This window comes from Sphaeramia orbicularis, unplaced genomic scaffold (assembly GCF_902148855.1).
Source record: "Sphaeramia orbicularis unplaced genomic scaffold, fSphaOr1.1, whole genome shotgun sequence".
NCBI classification, from domain to species: Eukaryota; Metazoa; Chordata; class Actinopteri; order Kurtiformes; family Apogonidae; genus Sphaeramia; species Sphaeramia orbicularis.
In genome coordinates, this window is record NW_021941614.1 from 83,153 (window position 1) to 102,534 (window position 19,382).

The 19,382-nt window shown below is 44.4% G+C and overlaps 1 protein-coding gene across 2 annotated transcripts; it reads left to right on the forward strand.

Annotated features, from left to right (window-relative positions):
• Positions 1-34: 34 nt before the first annotated feature.
• LOC115416484 (zinc finger protein 708-like) lies at positions 35-8,206 on the forward strand. 2 transcript variants are annotated; one of them, XM_030130262.1, is made up of 4 exons: positions 35-207; positions 963-1,175; positions 3,587-3,967; positions 6,390-8,206. In XM_030130262.1, exons 2-4 carry the CDS (start codon positions 971-973, stop codon positions 7,838-7,840), a joined length of 2,037 nt encoding a protein of 678 aa, XP_029986122.1. In that variant the 5' UTR covers positions 35-207; positions 963-970; the 3' UTR covers positions 7,841-8,206. The 2 variants fall into 2 exon arrangements, with proteins under 2 accessions (XP_029986122.1, XP_029986121.1); XM_030130261.1 differs by having other exon boundaries at positions 35-174.
• The last annotated feature ends 11,176 nt before the right edge of the window (positions 8,207-19,382 follow it).

Genomic DNA, 19,382 nt, shown 5'->3' on the forward strand with positions numbered 1-19,382 from the left:
AGCCGTAACATATTCAAGCAGTAGAAGAAGAAGTGTTTCCGGTCCGGCCCGTGTGCCTCCGTGTGCTTGTGAAGTTCGGCTGGTGTTGTTGTGTCGGTTCCGTGTCTTCAGACTGCTTTTCTCTTTCAGGGGGACGCTGCTGGACCCGGGCCTCGTCCTGCTCACCTTGACCAGGTAAACGGAGGATTTGAGTCCGGGCGGCGAGGGGTAAAAGCGGACAGAGCGGAGACGTGTTAGCATGGTGCTAATGTTAGCGTTAGGATCTGGTTCAACTTTACTGCCCTGAATTCACCTAAATGTACTTTAAAATTCACTGTTTTTTGTGGTTTAAGGCAGTTTAGGTAAGAATATTGTTTAATAACTGTGATTAATAAATGGAAATAAATGTGTTTAAGCAGAGGAAAGGCATTAATATATCAAACTTTACCAGAAAACAATAACAAAAAGAGCATCAGATAACCAAAATAATCATGAAAATGTTCATTATTATCCTCGGAATTGACAAAGATGATCCAAACAAGTAGCATTTATAGCAATGATCAAAATAATACAGGTGGACTCATAAAAGCTTTGAGCTTAGAATCAATTAAACTTTTCGACTGGTACTCTCATCCAACACTGAACACGTTATCAAAGTCTGAAACTAACTTTCCTTCACTTTATTACAAACCAGACAGCTTTCTAACCCAACATCTAACTCAGTCTGACCTCCCAACATCTCCATGGGATCGTTTCTTAATCTCGTGAATGTTTTTTCCTCAGTATTTCCATTTCCTTGCTGTTCCTTAGTTCAACATGGAACAAGTCATGATTTGATCAGATTTAGTGATATTATTATCATCATGTCACTACTGTTGGTTTTGAGGTTAGTTGAATGTCACAAATTTAACACCTTTAACCCACTGTTTAAGGCCTCAGTTTGCAGTAGACGTGTCAGTGTGTGGTGGATCTGTCATCTGCAGGTCCAAACATGTCTTCTGGACTCGTGGATCCTCCTCCAGGAGGAGGACCAATCTGTGAGCTGCTCCTGAGGGACGAGGAGGTGAGGAGCAGGGAAGTGGGCTGCCAGTGGGAGAGTCCAGCGGAGGACCGGAAGGAGGTGGGCTGTCAGAGCGACTCAGCAGAGACCAGAGACGCTGCCGTCCAGGTGGACCTGCTGACCCAGCAGCTGTCAGGTGGGACTCAAAACAAAACACCTGGTCCTGTGTTAGACACATGGTGTCCGGTCTGAGCAGATGGAGTCCACAGTACAACTGGACATAGTGCAAACCGGGGGTGTCAGACATGCGTCCCGGGGGCCAAATGCGTCCCGCCAAAGGTTCCAATCTGGTCCGTGGGATTAATTTGCAAGGTGCAAAAATTCCAGTCAAGGCTGTGGAACTCACTTTAGTTCAGGTTCCACATACAGACCAATCTGATCTACAGTCAAATAATAACAGCAGAATATCCTACAAAAAAAAATGACTGCAGATTTTCTTCTCAGTTTGATGTGAAAAAAAATGTTACATTATGTTTTTAAGTAATGACAACTTCAAATTTTTGTCTTTGTTTTAGTGCAAAAAAATAACATTATATTATGAAAATATTGACATTTCCAAACTATCCTGTAACAATAAAATATGAACGACCTGAAAAAATATGAACAACCTGAAATGTCTAAAGAAAATTCAGCTCAATTTGAACTGTTTTCTGCCTGTTCCTCAGTGTTTAGTGTCTTTGTAGATCTGATCCAGAATGCACATGGACAAATAAGAAGTGGAGGCAGAAGATTGGTAAAATTGCACTTATTTTTCTTAAGAAACTTCCTTTTTTTCAGGTTCTTCACATCTTTTTTGTTTGTATAGTTTATAAAGTAAGTATTTTCATAATTTAATGGGGTTTTTTTTGCACCAAAACAAAGACAAAAGTCTGCAGTTGTCATTATTTATAGGTTATTCTGTTATTATTTTGCTGGTTTGGTCCTACTACTACTAGGGCTCCTGCGATGGGGCGGGTGTCCCGTCCCAGTGCGTAGAGCCGACCAGGTGAACCAGTGTTTTCCATTGCTGGCGGTCTTGTGCCAGCTGCTCTGCGTCCTTCATGGTAACTCCATGTTGTTGGAGGTCGCCATCAGGTGCGGGGCTTGCCTCGTGGTCATTTCCAGTCCGCGGCCTTTGGGTCAAACTGAAGGATGGCTCTTGGTGGATGGTCAGGAGGGAGGCGGAGGACATGACCGAACCAGCGGGTGCGACGTTGCGTGGCCAGGGTGGATGCTTTGGGCTGGCATGTGCGGGCTCGAAACACCTCATTGTTTGGTCCACTGCAGATCAAATCAGGCTGAATGTGGAACCTGAAAGAACAGGAGTTTGACAGCCCTGATGGAAACAGAGAAAACATTGTTAATTGGAGAATGTTGTCTTGGGTTTATGGTTCTACACCTGATACATGTAAGGACTGAACACATCACTGAGGTCAAACCAGGTGCAGGGGCTGCATTTTTTTTTTTTTTTTTTTTAGATTTTACAGATATTGAATGATTCTGCTTGATCATAGGTAAACATATGAGTTTACATGTCTGTAATAATGCCGTCGTTTATTTCCTTGGTTTTCAGAAACCTCTGTGGTATCTTTGCTTCGTAAATTGGTCTGTAAATGAGCCTCACGTGTCTAAAACCCTGTTCAGACCTGGAATTAATGTCCATCATGGTGAATCTGAACATGGTCTAATGCAGTTTAATAGATTAGAACTGAAAAATACTTATTTGTTGTAATTTGACAGATCTGAAAGCTGTGTGTACCTGCTGACACTGACGACATTCACTCCTTATGGATCAAAACTTGGTGTTTTCAGTTTTTGCTATGAAAGTGTAAAAGGTGCTGGAGACTTTTGTGACCAGTTTTTCATCAAATCTGTCAAACCTCAGTCATATCCTCAGTATCATGAATCTGTTCGTCTGTCTGTCATTACTCAGCTGAATCTCTTGCATTACGGTGAACAATTTCTTTGTTCCATCCACCAGAAACAAACCATGTGTTTACAAACAGAGCCGGGAGGGAACTCGGGCATCTTTGGAATTTTGTCGCGATGTGCATTGTGGGAAACGGGGGTTTGCTCTGCTGTCTGACAGTGGCAGCTTGAACAGACATGAGGCGGAAATGGCAGGAACTCCCTTCCCTCTATGCATATTCCTCCAGCCGTTTCCACATTTCAGCCATTTCCACGTCGTGTTTGTTTCATCCATATAATATCATATGGTTGCACTGCCGCTGGCAGGTGGCTGCGCGAACCTCCCTTTCCCACAATGCACGTCCCGACGAAATTCCAAAGATGTCTGAGTTCCTTCCTGGCTCTGTTTGTAAACACAAGGTTTGTTTGTGGTGGATGGAACTAAGAAACTGTTCACTGTAATGCAAGAGATTCAGCTGAGGAATGACAGACAGACAAACACATTCATGATACTGAGGATATGACTGAGGACGGACAGATGTGATGAAAAATTGGTCACGAAAGTCTCCAGCACCTTTAAGAGGAATCCAGTTGGTTATTGTTCCTTCTGCTCTCAGGTTTTTCTGCAGTGCTATTGGTTATTGTTCCTTCTGCTCTCAGGTTCTTCTGCAGTGCTGTTGCAGTGTTTAGCTGTCAGACCTGATGGTCCAGATGGGGGCGCTCTCCTGCAGCACTGTACCGGCAGCCGGACCAGAACCCGACCAATCCAACCTGCCGCCAAACGTCAGGTGACCCTTCAGATCTCCCCCGATGCCCCACATGCCCCCGAACCCCCCCAGTCCAGATCCAGGACCAGAAGAAGACTGGCTCCCATGAGCGAGAGGGATGAGCAGCAGAACTCGATGTCCAGCAGACAAAGAGCAACTGCACGAAGACGAAAACGGCGACGGCAACAGGAAGAAGACAATGATGAAGAGGAGGAGGAGGAAGAGGGGGAGGAGCTGGACCCAAGTGATCCCACCTGGACAACAGCTGCAGGAGGTGAGACTATGGGTAACTGTTTCATTTCATCATGTGGTTGATGATCTAAACTAGGGTTTCTCAACCAGAGTGGTGTGCAAATTTTTGTCTGTGTTTTAGTGCAAAAACCCTCATTAAATTATGAAAATACTTACTGTACTTTCCAGGCTATAAGGCGCACCGGAATATAAGGTGCACCTGACTATAAGCCGCAGATGTCCACGTTGTGACATGAGATATTTACACAGAAAGATGGTAAACAGAAAGATTATTTAAATACACTGAACAAAAATATAAATGCCCCACTTTTGTTTTTGCTCCCATTTTTCATGAGCTGAACTCAAAGATCTCAAACTTTTTCTGTGTACACACAAGGTTTATTTCTCTCAAATATTGTTCACAAATCTGTCTAAATTTGTGTTAGTGAACACTTCTTCTTTGCTGAGATAATCCATCCACCTCACAGGTGTGGCAGATCAAGATGCTGATTAGACAGCATGATTTTTGCACAGGTGTGCCTTAGGCTGGCCACAATAAAAGGCCACTCCAAAATGTGCAGTTTTATCACACAGCGCAATACCACAGATGTCACAAGTTTTGAGGGAATATGCAATTGGCATGCTGACCTCAGGAATCTCCACCAGAGCTTCTGCCTGTGAATTGAATGTTCATTTCTCTACCATAAGCCATCTCCAAAGCTGTTTCAGAGAATTCATGAAGAAGACTGTGCGAGGAAAATGGTGGTCACACCAAATACTGACTGGTTTTCTGACCCCCCTGGACCACCCAATACAGTAAAAGTGCACATTTTAGAGTGGCCTTTTATTGTGGCCAGCCTAAGTCACACCTGTGCAATGAACCTGCTGTCTAATCAGCATCTGGATCTGCCACACCTGTGAGGTGGATGGATTATCTCAGCAAAGGACAAAGGAGAAGTGCTCACTAACACAGATTTAGACAAATTTATGAACAATAATTGAGAGAAATAGGCCTTTTGTGTACAGAGAAAAAGTTTTAGATCTTTGAGTTCAGCTCATGAAAAATGGGAGCAAAAACAAAAGTGGGGCGTTTATATTTTTGTTCAGTGTATTTATGTCTGTCCCTTCACTGCTTTTTTCCAAACAGTGTCTGTAACATGTCAGTCAAACGTCAGGAACAGGCTGGTTCAAAAACCCAGAACAGTCATTGATCGGTCTCTTCCTCTTCTTCTGCTCATTAAACCACTGCAGTCATCTTCTTCAGTTGAATATCCTCAAAGGCTCCGTCACACTCCTTCTACGTCTCTCCTCTGTTGTCTCTCGTTGTCTCTTCGTGCTGCAGCTCTATTTCCTTCTTTACAGACACATCCATTGATTTGAACTTCAAAGCTGCATCAGATGCATTTCTTGGTGTGTTTTCCATGATGAGGGTTTGTGCATGACACGCAAAATGATTGTTCAAAGTTCAGCTTAAAACTTCTCTTCATCACCTCTTCCACCTGTCTGTCTCACTTTTGTGCTTCCTCCTGGAGCGCCCCCTGGAGGACGTTAGCCTGTATAAATCTATACTCGAGCTGCATCACTGTATAAACTGCAGGGTTCAAAATGAGAAAAAAGTAGCAGCTTATAGTCTGGAAAGTACGGTACTTTTATAAACTGTCCAAACAAAAAAGATGTGAATAACCTGAAAAAAATGAAATTTCTTAAGAAAGTAAGTGCAATTTTAACAATGTTCTCCCTCAACTTATCATTTCTACATGTGCATCATGGATCAGATCTACAAAGACTCTGTTGTTCGTCCATCAGTCTTGATGACGACCTTGGCTTTAGTTTTTATGGGTCCTAGAGTGACTTGTCAGTCCTATTTTTGTCCTGAAGTATCTGCCACAAAGACACTAAACCCTGAGGAACAGGCAGAAAATAGTTCAAATTGGGCTGAATTTTCTCTAGACATTTCAGGTTGTTCATATTTGTTCAGGTTATTCACATTTTATTGTTACAGGATAGTTTGTAAATGTAAATATTTTCAGAATGTAATGTTATTTTTTGCACTAAAACAAAGACAAATCTGAAGATGTCATTGTTTATCAGCACAGTGTAATTTCTTTTTCACATCAAACCCAGTAGAAAATCTGCAGTCATTCTTTTTTGTCGGTTCTTCTGCTGTTATTATTTGACTGTACATCATATTGGTCTGTATGTGGAACCTGAAACTAAAATGAGTTCCACAGCCTTGACTGTGGAATTTTTACACTTTGCAAATTCATCCCATGGGCCGCATTGGAACCTTTGGTGGGACGCATTTGGCCCCTGGGATGCATGTTTGAGATCCCTGCTTTTGACAAACAGAACATTTTCACTTTCATCTAATCATTAAACTCTGGGATCAGACCAGGACCCAAAGTCAGCGGATCTAATTTTGTGTCTAACGTTTCTGTATAAAACCTTTTCTTATTTGTCTCCAGGTGTTGACTCCAACCGCCCCCCCCTCAGTCAGAACCCCCAGCAGGACTCAGATTCCCAGAGTGCACCTGTGCGTGCGGTGAAGCTGGAGCTGGACAGCACCATGTGCGACGTCTGTGGTAAAGTGATGAAGAATAAGGCGAGTCTGGCCCGCCACTCATTCATCCACACGGGCATGAAGCCGTACGCCTGCCACCTTTGTGAGCTGCGCTTCAACCGCCGTGACAACCTGCAGTACCACCTGAACCGCCTGCACCCCAACGGCGTGACCAAGCTGGAGAAGCAGCGCGACGTACAGGCGTGGCTGTGTGCCGTCTGTGGTAAAACCTTCAACTGCAGGTCACGGTTGAAGACACACGAGGTCATCCACTCTGGGGTCAAACCTTTCGGCTGCGACCTCTGCCCCAAGGCCTACATGAGGGCCAACGACCTGGAACACCACAAGAAGATCGTCCACGTCAACGGCGCTGCGGAGCCTCAGCGACCGAGTTCGCTGCTTTGCGATTTCTGCGGCAAAGAGTTCAAGTGCAGGTCTCAGCTCGCCATCCACTTCCAGACGCACACCGGCGAACGGCCACACCTCTGCGATATCTGCGGGCGCAAATTCGCCCGTCAGTACCAGCTCAAACGCCACAAGATCCTAGTCCACGTCAATCAGTCGATGGGCGAAGACAACCCGCTGCCGGATGCGCTGTTCACTTGTGCCATCTGCGGGAAGCGAATGAAGTCTGAAGCTCTTCTGGCCGCTCATTCCCGCATCCACACAGGTGATAAGCCGTTCCGCTGCGGCCTCTGCCTGTGCAGCTTCCAGCGCGCCACCTGCCTGAAGCAGCACCACGCACGCATTCACCTGAAGATCAAGGCCAACGACAAACCCAACGCCGCCGGACGCAAAAAGAGCACCGCCGCAGTAAAGGCGTTCCCCTGTCCCATCTGCGGCAAGGTCTTTAAATTCAGGTCGCTGCTGGCGAGCCACTCTATCATCCACAGCGACATGCGACCATACGCCTGCGAGTTCTGCAGCCGCAGCTTCAGACGCCTCAGTCACCTGAAGAGACACCGTGAGGTCGTCCACGCCAATGGTGCGCGACCACCGCAGAGCTTCGTCTGTCACATCTGCGGCAAAGACAAGAAGTGTCGGTCGCAGCTTGCCCGTCACGTCATCATCCACACGGGGGAGCGTCCGTACGCCTGCGACCTCTGTTGTGCCCGCTTCAACCGCACCGGAAACCTGAAGCAGCATAAGAAACGCATGCATGGCGTGGGAAAGCAGCCGGAGGACGAGACCCCGCCCATCCTGTTTGATGACATGGAAGGCGTGGACATGACGCCCGCCCTGACCTACAAACAGGAGGAGACAGTGGTGTCCATCGACACCGCGGCAGACGTGTTTGAGGTGACGATATGCGACGACCCAGACGCCAGCGCCGCAGAGCACCTCATCACTACCTGACAGCAGAACACGTCTGAACTGAGCACGCTCAGTCAGTGTCAGTTTGGAACAGACTCGAACACGCTGACAGAACCAGAGTCGTTCGGTTGAGACCTGAGAATGTTTTCAGAAGATCCACGTCATGTTTGGATATGGAGAGGATTTTGGTGTTTAACTGATCGAGTCGATCTGATCATTTGTTCTTTGTTTAGAGAAACTTTTCCTTTTGAATATTAAAGATCTTGTGACAACTGATAAGACACACTGATCAAAGCTGATGTTTAAAGATGTGCTGATTTATGTCTTCATAAACTGGTGAATTTCCAAGAAAATGAGCCTCGTCTGCCATGAATAATGTCCTGTCATTAAAACTGCACCTTCTTCTGAGTCCAAGCAGACTGATCTGTCTATAGACCATGGACTTCAAAAGGATGAGTTTTAACGAATTTCCAAACTGCTGTAGATATTTTCCGAAGCATTGAAACTGACTCTTGACTTGTTTCTGTTAATGACCAGTGACCTCTAATGGATGAGCACTAAGACTACACTATCCCCTCTGAAAATACTTATGTTTACTGACAACCAGGGTCCAAAACTAGGGCCCAGAACCAGCTGATCCAAAGAGTCCAAAACTAGGGCCCAGAACCAGCTGATCCAAAAAGTCCAAAACTAGGGCCCAGAACCAGCTGATCCAAAGAGTCCAAAACTAGGGCCCAGAACCAGCTGATCCAAAGGCTCCAAAACTAGGGCCCAGAACCAGCTGATCCAAAGGGTCCAGAACTAGGGCCCAGAACCAGCTGATCCAAAGGCTCCAAAACTAGGGTCCAGAACCAGCTGATCCAAAGGCTCCAAAACTAGGGCCCAGAACCAGCTGATCCAAAGGCTCCAAAACTAGGGCCCAGAACCAGCTGATCCAGAGGCTCCAAAACTAGGATCCAGAACCAGCTGATCCAAAGAGTCTAAAACTAGGGCCCAGAACCAGCTGATCCAAAGGCTCCAAAACTAGGGCCCAGAACCAGCTGATCCAAAGGCTCCAAAACTAGGGCCCAGAACCAGCTGATCCAGAGGCTCCAAAACTAGGATCCAGAACCAGCTGATCCAAAGAGTCTAAAACTAGGGCCCAGAACCAGCTGATCCAAAGGCTCCAAAACAAGGATCCAGAACCAGCTGATCCAAAGGGTCTAAAACTAGGATCCAGAACCAGCTGATCCAAAGGGTCTAAAACTAGGGCCCAGAACCAGCTGATCCAAAGGCTCCAAAACTAGGGCCCAGAACCAGCTGATCCAGAGGCTCCAAAACTAGGATCCAGAACCAGCTGATCCAAAGAGTCTAAAACTAGGGCCCAGAACCAGCTGATCCAAAGGCTCCAAAACAAGGATCCAGAACCAGCTGATCCAAAGGGTCTAAAACTAGGATCCAGAACCAGCTGATCCAAAGGGTCTAAAACTAGGGCCCAGAACCAGCTGATCCAAAGGCTCCAAAACTAGGATCCAGAACCAGCTGATCCAAAGGGTCTAAAACTAGGGCCCAGAACCGGCTGATCCAAAGGCTCCAAAACTAGGATCCAGAACCGGCTGATCCAAAGGGTCTAAAACTAGGGCCCAGAACCGGCTGATCCAAAGGCTCCAAAACTAGGGCCCAGAACCGGCTGATCCAAAGGGTCTAAAACTAGAGCCCAGAACCGGCTGATCCAAAGGGTCTAAAACTAGGGCCCAGAACCAGCTGATCCAAAGGGTCTAAAACTAGGGCCCAGAACCAGCTGATCCAAAGGCTCCAAAACTAGGATCCAGAACCAGCTGATCCAAAGGGTCTAAAACTAGGGCCCAGAACCAGCTGATCCAAAGGGTCTAAAACTAGGGCCCAGAACCAGCTGATCCAAAGGCTCCAAAACTAGGGCCCAGAACCAGCTGATCCAAAGGGTCTAAAACTAGGACCAGAACCAGCTGATCCAAAGGTCATTTCCAGTAGACCGTGGACTGACCCCAGTGAATCTATGCATGATCTACTGGGACTGAGCAGATTTACTGAGTCTAGTTCAGATCCAGTCCTTTATCCAACACAGATACTACTGCTGTGGACCAGCAGGGCACCACTGCATTCTGGGAAATTAGCAGATTTACACCACCTGTTTTTAAATTAACACATTATTCTGAGAAAATTATGGCTTTATTGTCAGAATATGACGACTTTAATCTCACAAACAAATAACATTTTTGTTAAATTATGAGGTTTTTCTTTTTTTATAGCTACAACTTTATTCTCATAACATGATTCTTTTTGTATTCAACTTCATCCTAAATTATGGGTTTTATATCTATATTTTATGACTTTATTCTCGTAGTGACCAGTGTTTTTATTTTCTTCTGTGGTCCTAATTACAGAGCCCGGGAAGGGACATGAAGAAAAAAAAAATTACTGCGTTATGACACAATAGTTCAAAAGTATTGCATTATAATTGCAATAGTTTTTGCATTGGGATCTGCATTCTGGATCGGACCGTGTCAGCTCTGACACACCTGGACCCTGCAGTCCTGTGTCCTCTGCATGTGGAGTTCAGATGACCATAACTCTTTCATTATTTGTCCGATTGGAAAAATTCCAACATTTTCTGAAACCTGACACACTGTACTTTATGGACATTCTCGGGTCAATGTGAAAATTTCACGGGCACCTGTCCTAGAAGCTGCAAAATAACCCATTCTGTGACTGGGGACGCACACAGCAGAGCGGATTCACGAAGCGGAGAACCGGAATGGATAACGGATTAGATCTAGCGTTGGAAAATGTAGGCAAGACGGTCATCCACAGTTCGAAGACCAGCCTGGAGGTTTATGGGTGGATTTGTGACCGAAGGAGCGACTGATGGAGCAACATGTGAAGAAGAAAGGTAAAGTTCACCCAGTTCCATTTAGTGGACTGTCTACAGGACTGAAGCACTGTCTGCTGTTTCTATGGAGTTTTTACTTGTTTTACTTTATTGTTTGTGAAAATTGATGTTTATACTGCATGGTGGTTTTACAGAATGAAGTACGAACCCTGTAGAATATGTGTTAGTTTGGAGTATGTTGGACTTTCTGTGCGTAAAAGTGCACATGACGCTGTACAAAATAAGAGCGCAGATGCTGATGTTTGGTGACTTTCTTCATCAATAGCACAATTTGACCTGGTCTGGTTTGTGTCATGCATTGTTCTGTGTGTGTTCTTTTTCCATGTGTCCATCGGAAGTTACATTCAAGGACGAAGAGGGAGGAGCCACAGTGATGCACAAGGCTGTGGTGATGAGAGCAGAGACTGAAGACTGTCCACACACAGATGAAGGACGGAGGAAGAGCCTGATGATGTGTTCAAAGACCACAGACATTCAACACATCCACAGAACTGACTTTTACCACAGACAGTGAACACATCCACAAAACTGACTTTTACTACAGACAGTGAACACATCCACAGGACTGACTTTTACTACAGACAGTGAACACATCCACAGGACTGACTTTTACTACAGACAGTGAACACATCCACAGAACTGACTTTTACCACAGACAGTGAACACATCCACAGGACTGACTTTTACTACAGACAGTGAACACATCCACAGGACTGACTTTTACTAGAGACAGTGAACACATCCACAGGACTGACTTTTACCACAGACAGTGAACACATCCACAGAACTGACTTTTACCACAGACAGTGAACACATCCACAGGACTGACTTTTACTACAGACAGTGAACACATCCACAGGACTGACTTTTACTACAGACAGTGAACACATCCACAGAACTGACTTTTACTACAGACAGTGAACACATCCACAGGACTGACTTTTACTACAGACAGTGAACACATCCACAGGACTGACTTTTACTACAGACAGTGAACACATCCACAGGACTGACTTTTATCACAGACTGTGAACACATCCACAGGACTGACTTTTACTACAGACAGTGAACACATCCACAGGACTGACTTTTATCACAGACTGTGAACACATCCACAGGACTGACTTTTACTACAGACAGTGAACACATCCACAGGACTGACTTTTACTACAGACAGTGAACACATCCACAGGACTGACTTTTATCACAGACTGTGAACACATCCACAGGACTGACTTTTACCACAGACAGTGAACACATCCACAGGACTGACTTTTACTACAGACTGTGAACACATCCACAGGACTGACTTTTACCACAGGACTGACTTTTATCACAGACTGTGAACACATCCACAGGACTGACTTTTATCACAGACTGTGAACACATCCACAGGACTGACTTTTACTACAGACAGTGAACACATCCACAGGACTGACTTTTACTACAGACAGTGAACACATCCACAGGACTGACTTTTATCACAGACTGTGAACACATCCACAGGACTGACTTTTACTACAGACAGTGAACACATCCACAGGACTGACTTTTATCACAGACTGTGAACACATCCACAGGACTGACTTTTACCACAGACAGTGAACACATCCACAGGACTGACTTTTACTACAGACAGTGAACACATCCACAGGACTGACTTTTACTACAGACAGTGAACACATCCACAGGACTGACTTTTATCACAGACTGTGAACACATCCACAGGACTGACTTTTACCACAGACTGTGAACACATCCACAGGACTGACTTTTACTACAGACTGTGAACACATCCACAGGACTGACTTTTACTACAGACATTCAACACATCCACAGAACTGACTTTTACCACAGACTGTGAACACATCCACAGGACTGACTTTTATCACAGACTGTGAACACATCCACAGGACTGACTTTTATCACAGACTGTGAACACATCCACAGGACTGACTTTTACTACAGACAGTGAACACATCCACAGGACTGACTTTTACTACAGACAGTGAACACATCCACAGGACTGACTTTTACTACAGATAGTGAACACATCCACAGGACTGACTTTTACTACAGACTGTGAACACATCCACAGGACTGACTTTTACTACAGACAGTGAACACATCCACAGGACTGACTTTTACTACAGACATTCAACACATCCAAAGGACTGACTTTTACCACAGACAGTGAACACATCCACAGGACTGACTTTTACCACAGACAGTGAACACATCCACAGGACTGACTTTTACTACAGACAGTGAACACATCCACAGGACTGACTTTTACTACAGACAGTGAACACATCCACAGGACTGACTTTTACCACAGACATTCAACACATCCACAGGACTGACTTTTACTACAGACAGTGAACATATCCACAGGACTGACTTTTACTACAGACAGCGAACACATCCACAGGACTGACTTTTACTACAGACAGCGAACACATCCACAGGACTGACTTTTACCACAGACAGTGAACACATCCACAGGACTGACTTTTACCACAGACAGTGAACACATCCACAGGACTGACTTTTACTACAGACATTCAACACATCCACAGGACTGACTTTTACCACAGACAGTGAACACATCCACAGGACTGACTTTTACTACAGACAGTGAACACATCCACAGGACTGACTTTTACCACAGACAGTGAACACATCCACAGGACTGACTTTTACTACAGACAGTGAACACATCCACAGGACTGACTTTTACCACAGACAGTGAACACATCCATAGGACTGACTTTTACTACAGACAGTGAACACATCCACAGGACTGACTTTTACCACAGACTGTGAACACATCCACAGGACTGACTTTTACCACAGACATTCAACACATCCATAGGACTGACTTTTACTACAGACATTCAACACATCCACAGGACTGACTTTTACTACAGACAGTGAACACATCCACAGGACTGACTTTTACCACAGAAATTCAACACATCCACAGGACTGACTTTTACCACAGACATTCAACACATCCACAGGACTGACTTTTACCACAGACAGTGAACACATCCACAGGACTGACTTTTACTACAGACAGTGAACACATGCACAGGACTGACTTTTATCACAGACAGTGAACAAATCCACAGGACTGACTTTTACTACAGACAGTGAACACATCCACAGGACTGACTTTTATCACAGACAGTGAACACATCCACAGGACTGACTTTTACTACAGACAGTGAACACATCCACAGGACTGACTTTTACCACAGACAGTGAACAAATCCACAGGACTGACTTTTACTACAGACATTCAACATATCCACAGGACTGACTTTTACTACAGACAGTGAACACATCCACAGGACTGACTTTTATCACAGACATTCAACACATCCACAGGACTGACTTTTACCACAGACATTCAACACATCCACAGGACTGACTTTTACCACAGACAGTGAACACATCCACAGGACTGACTTTTACCACAGACTGTGAACACATCCACAGGACTGACTTTTACTACAGACATTCAACACATCCACAGGAGTGACTTTTACTACAGACATTCAACACATCCACAGGACTGACTTTTACTACAGACAGTGAACACATCCACAGGACTGACTTTTACTACAGACAGTGAACATATCCACAGGACTGACTTTTACCACAGACATTCAACACATCCACAGGACTGACTTTTACCACAGACAGTGAACATATCCACAGGACTGACTTTTACCACAGACATTCAACACATCCACAGGATGGACTTTTACCACAGACAGTGAACATATCCACAGGACTGACTTTTACCACAGACAGTGAACACATCCACAGGACTGACTTTTACTACAGACAGTGAACACATCCACAGGACTGACTTTTATCACAGACAGTGAACACATCCACAGGACTGACTTTTACTACAGACAGTGAACACATCCACAGGACTGACTTTTACTACAGACAGTGAACACATCCACAGGAGTGACTTTTACTACAGACATTCAACACATCCACAGGACTGACTTTTACTACAGACAGTGAACACATCCACAGGACTGACTTTTACCACAGACATTCAACACATCCACAGGACTGACTTTTACTACAGACAGTGAACACATCCACAGGACTGACTTTTACTACAGACATTCAACACATCCACAGGACTGACTTTTACTACAGACAGTGAACACATCCATAGGACTGACTTTTACTACAGACATTCAACACATCCACAGGACTGACTTTTACTACAGACAGTGAACACATCCACAGGACTGACTTTTATCACAGACATTCAACACATCCACAGGACTGACTTTTACTACAGACAGTGAACACATCCACAGGACTGACTTTTACTACAGACAGTGAACACATCCATAGGACTGACTTTTACTACAGACATTCAACACATCCACAGGACTGACTTTTACTACAGACAGTGAACACATCCACAGGACTGACTTTTACTACAGATATTCAACACATCCACAGGACTGACTTTTACTACAGACAGTGAACATATCCACAGGACTGACTTTTACCACAGACAGTGAACACATCCACAGGACTGACTTTTACTACAGACAGTGAACACATCCACAGGACTGACTTTTACCACAGACAGTGAACACATCCACAGGACTGACTTTTACTACAGACAGTGAACACATCCACAGGACTGACTTTTACCACAGACATTCAACACATCCATAGGACTGACTTTTACTACAGACAGTGAACACATCCACAGGACTGACTTTTACCACAGACTGTGAACACATCCACAGGACTGACTTTTACTACAGACAGTGAACACATCCATAGGACTGACTTTTACCACAGACAGTGAACACATCCACAGGACTGACTTTTACCACAGACATTGAACACATCCACAGGACTGACTTTTACCACAGACATTCAACACATCCACAGGACTGACTTTTACCACAGACTGTGAACACATCCACAGGACTGACTTTTACCACAGACTTTGAACACATCCACAGGACTGACTTTTACCACAGACATTCAACACATCCACAGGACTGACTTTTACCACAGACAGTGAACACATCCATAGGACTGACTTTTACTACAGACATTCAACACATCCACAGGACTGACTTTTACTACAGACAGTGAACACATCCACAGGACTGACTTTTACCACAGACATTCAACACATCCATAGGACTGACTTTTACCACAGACAGTGAACATATCCACAGGACTGACTTTTACCACAGACAGTGAACACATCCACAGGACTGACTTTTACCACAGACAGTGAACATATCCACAGGACTGACTTTTACCACAGACAGTGAACATATCCACAGGACTGACTTTTACCACAGACATTCAACACATCCACAGGACTGACTTTTACCACAGACAGTGAACATATCCACAGGACTGACTTTTACCACAGACATTCAACACATCCACAGGACTGACTTTTACCACAGACAGTGAACACATCCACAGGACTGACTTTTACCACAGACAGTGAACATATCCACAGGACTGACTTTTACCACAGACATTCAACACATCCACAGGACTGACTTTTACCACAGACAGTGAACATATCCACAGGACTGACTTTTACCACAGACATTCAACACATCCACAGGACTGACTTTTACTACAGACATTCAACACATCCACAGGACTGACTTTTACCACAGACTGTGAACATATCCACAGGACTGACTTTTACCACAGACAGTGAACATATCCACAGGACTGACTTTTACCACAGACATTCAACACATCCACAGGACTGACTTTTACCACAGACAGTGAACACATCCACAAGAGGACAGACTGTTGGTGTGAACAAACTCTTTTCCATGTTCAGACTGTGCCATAGGAGCACTGCCTGGATCAGAGCTGTGAACTGACAGAACTGTTTGTGCAGAACCATGAACATGAAAGCACTCTGCAGACACAGAACAGACAAATGTCCTGTTTGTGTGTGTGGGAAAAACACCTGTAGAGTTTAACCTTTGACCCTGTTTTTGCACAATAAATGGAAAATACATAGTTTGTTGTAAATACTTTTAATACTTTCAAAGTTCATATTTTACATTCAAATCTTGTATCCATGTGTAATTTCAGTGTTTTTTCTCTGCTAAAACTCAAAAAACAAAAAAATTCCGTTTTTGTGTTTTTCGTCATTTTAAACTGTTATTACAGTATTAAAACAAACAGTGACTGCTTTATTGAACGTTTGAAGTGTTCTGCAAAAATTTACAAAAGGACTCAAAGCATATTTTCTGACCTTTTTATGGTTAAAATAAGAAAACAAGTCCAGGTGGACCATTTTAGGCTCAGGATTTAAGGGATGTTAATACAATGCACACATCCTCCTTTCTCAGACCGTTCACACTCTGCATACTTCCACCTGTATCCATGAAGCTGCACACAACCGTGAAGCTGGGAAAATATGAATTTCATTCAGAAAGCGTTGGAATTTTTCCAATCAGACAAATAATGAAAGAGTTACGTTCATACTACACAGAACAGGAGGGCATGTCAGACCTGACACAGTCGGACCCGAACTGGAGCACAACCTATTATCTACAGACCTCAAGCAAGAGAGAGCATATATGATTGAGTTATAACACAATACTTTTTATTTTTTGTGTGTCCCTTCCCGGGCTCCATACAAATCAAATCATTTTAGTGGACAATTTTGACCTGGAGCCAATAGAGTGGGAGCAAATTTACAGAGCAAATTCTACTGGAGGAAAACAGAGCACGCCCACCAATTTGCTGAGTTAAGTTTGGTTTCAGCCTCCATTAGACTGTTGGGATCAAGGACGGTAGAGGAGAGGAAAACAGTCTTTCTTGGAGGTTGGATCAATAGTACGACGGGGTATTAGGGCCACAGAAGAAAAAAAACCTGCTTGTCACTATGAGAATAAAGTCGTAGTTTTAAAAAACTCATTTAACGAGAATAAAGTCGTTAACGAGAATAAAGTTGTTATTTAACGAGAAAAAAACTCATTTAACAAGAATAAAGTCATATAATGAGTGGTTGTACCCACTCATCGATGTAGAACTGTGAACATTTAGTGCAGTTCTCCTTTCATTTGTGGTTTAGACACAAAGGTCGCATACTGAGTCTATCCTCCATCAGCACATTAGTTTAAGGACTTTGAACAGAGTTTGCACACATTTAGGTTTGTTGTAAGAACTGAACTGATATGTAGTAAATTTCCTCTTTTGTGGAGGAGAAACTACTGCAGTGTTCATCTGTAGGACTATCAGTGGAAACAGCAGAACTAAACACAGAGGGTTTGATGTCTCTGAACAAACTGTGGATTCTACTGTGAGTTTTTCAGTCCAACAGAAGGGAAAGGATCTGCTTCACTTGTTTCCTTCGCTGTAAAACTGGAAACTGTCGAATTTTCAAAATATTACAAGTTTAATCTCATAAAAGTACGACTTTATTCTCATTAAATAACGACTATATTCTTGTTAATTAACGACTTTATTCTCGTTAAATAATGAGTTTTTTTTTAAAAACTATGACTTTATTCTCGTTAAATGATGAGTTTTTTCAAAACTACGACTTTATTCTCGTAGTGAAAAGGTTTTTTTTTTCCTTATGTAGCCCTAATACGCTGTCGTAGAATAGAATGCCAGGTAAGTTCATGAATATTTTTTATTGTTTAACTTAATGTGATGGATGTTAAGTGAAACAGTTGAGCCAACTTATCTGTTGTAACTCAAATTCAGTGCCTCATCTGAGTTTAATGTCATATCAGTACTTATTGGAGCCTGGGCTAACAAATAAAGACACCACTTTTACTGATCAATATAACAGTTAGATGAATCATGAATTAACGGCCGAGTGTTTGGTTTCCTGAGCAACTGTGTTAGAAAGTAGCCGGTCCATCTGAGACCTCAGCCTCTGCTTCCTCTATGGAAGACATAACAGCGGGATTGAGGAGATCTTCGAAGTATTCCTTCCACCATCCGACAACGTCCCCAGTCGAGGTCAGCAGCTCCCACTGTAAACAGCGTTGGTGGCGCACTGCTTTCCCCTCCTGAGGCGCCGGACGGTTTGCCAGAATTTCCTTGAGGCCGACCGATAGTCCTTCTCCATGGCCTCCCCAAACTCCACCCAGACCCGAGTTTTTGCCTCCACAACCGCTCAGGCTGCGGCACGCTTGGCCCGCCGGTACCCATTAGCTGCCTCAGGAGTTCCACGAGCCAGTAAGGCTCCATCAGACTCCTTCTTCAGCTTGACGGCATCCCTTACTTCCGGGGTCCACCACCGGGTTCGGGGATTGCCGCCACGACAGGCACCGGAGACCTTGCGACCACAGCTCTGAGCAGCCGCTTCGACAATGGAGGTGAAGAACATGGTCCACTCGGACTCAATGTCCCCAGCCTCCCCCGGTATCTGGGAGAAGCTCTCCCGGAGGTGGGAGTTGAAGACCGCGCTGACATCGGGCTCTGCCAGATGTTCCAAACAGACCCTCACAACAAGTTTGGGCCAGCCGAGTTGGTCCGGTTTCCTCCTTTGCCACTGGATCCAACTCACCACCAGGTAGTGATCGGTTGACAGCTCCGCCCCTCTCTTCACCCGAGTGTCCAAAACATGCGGTTGGAGGTCTGATGACACGACTACAAAGTCGATCATCG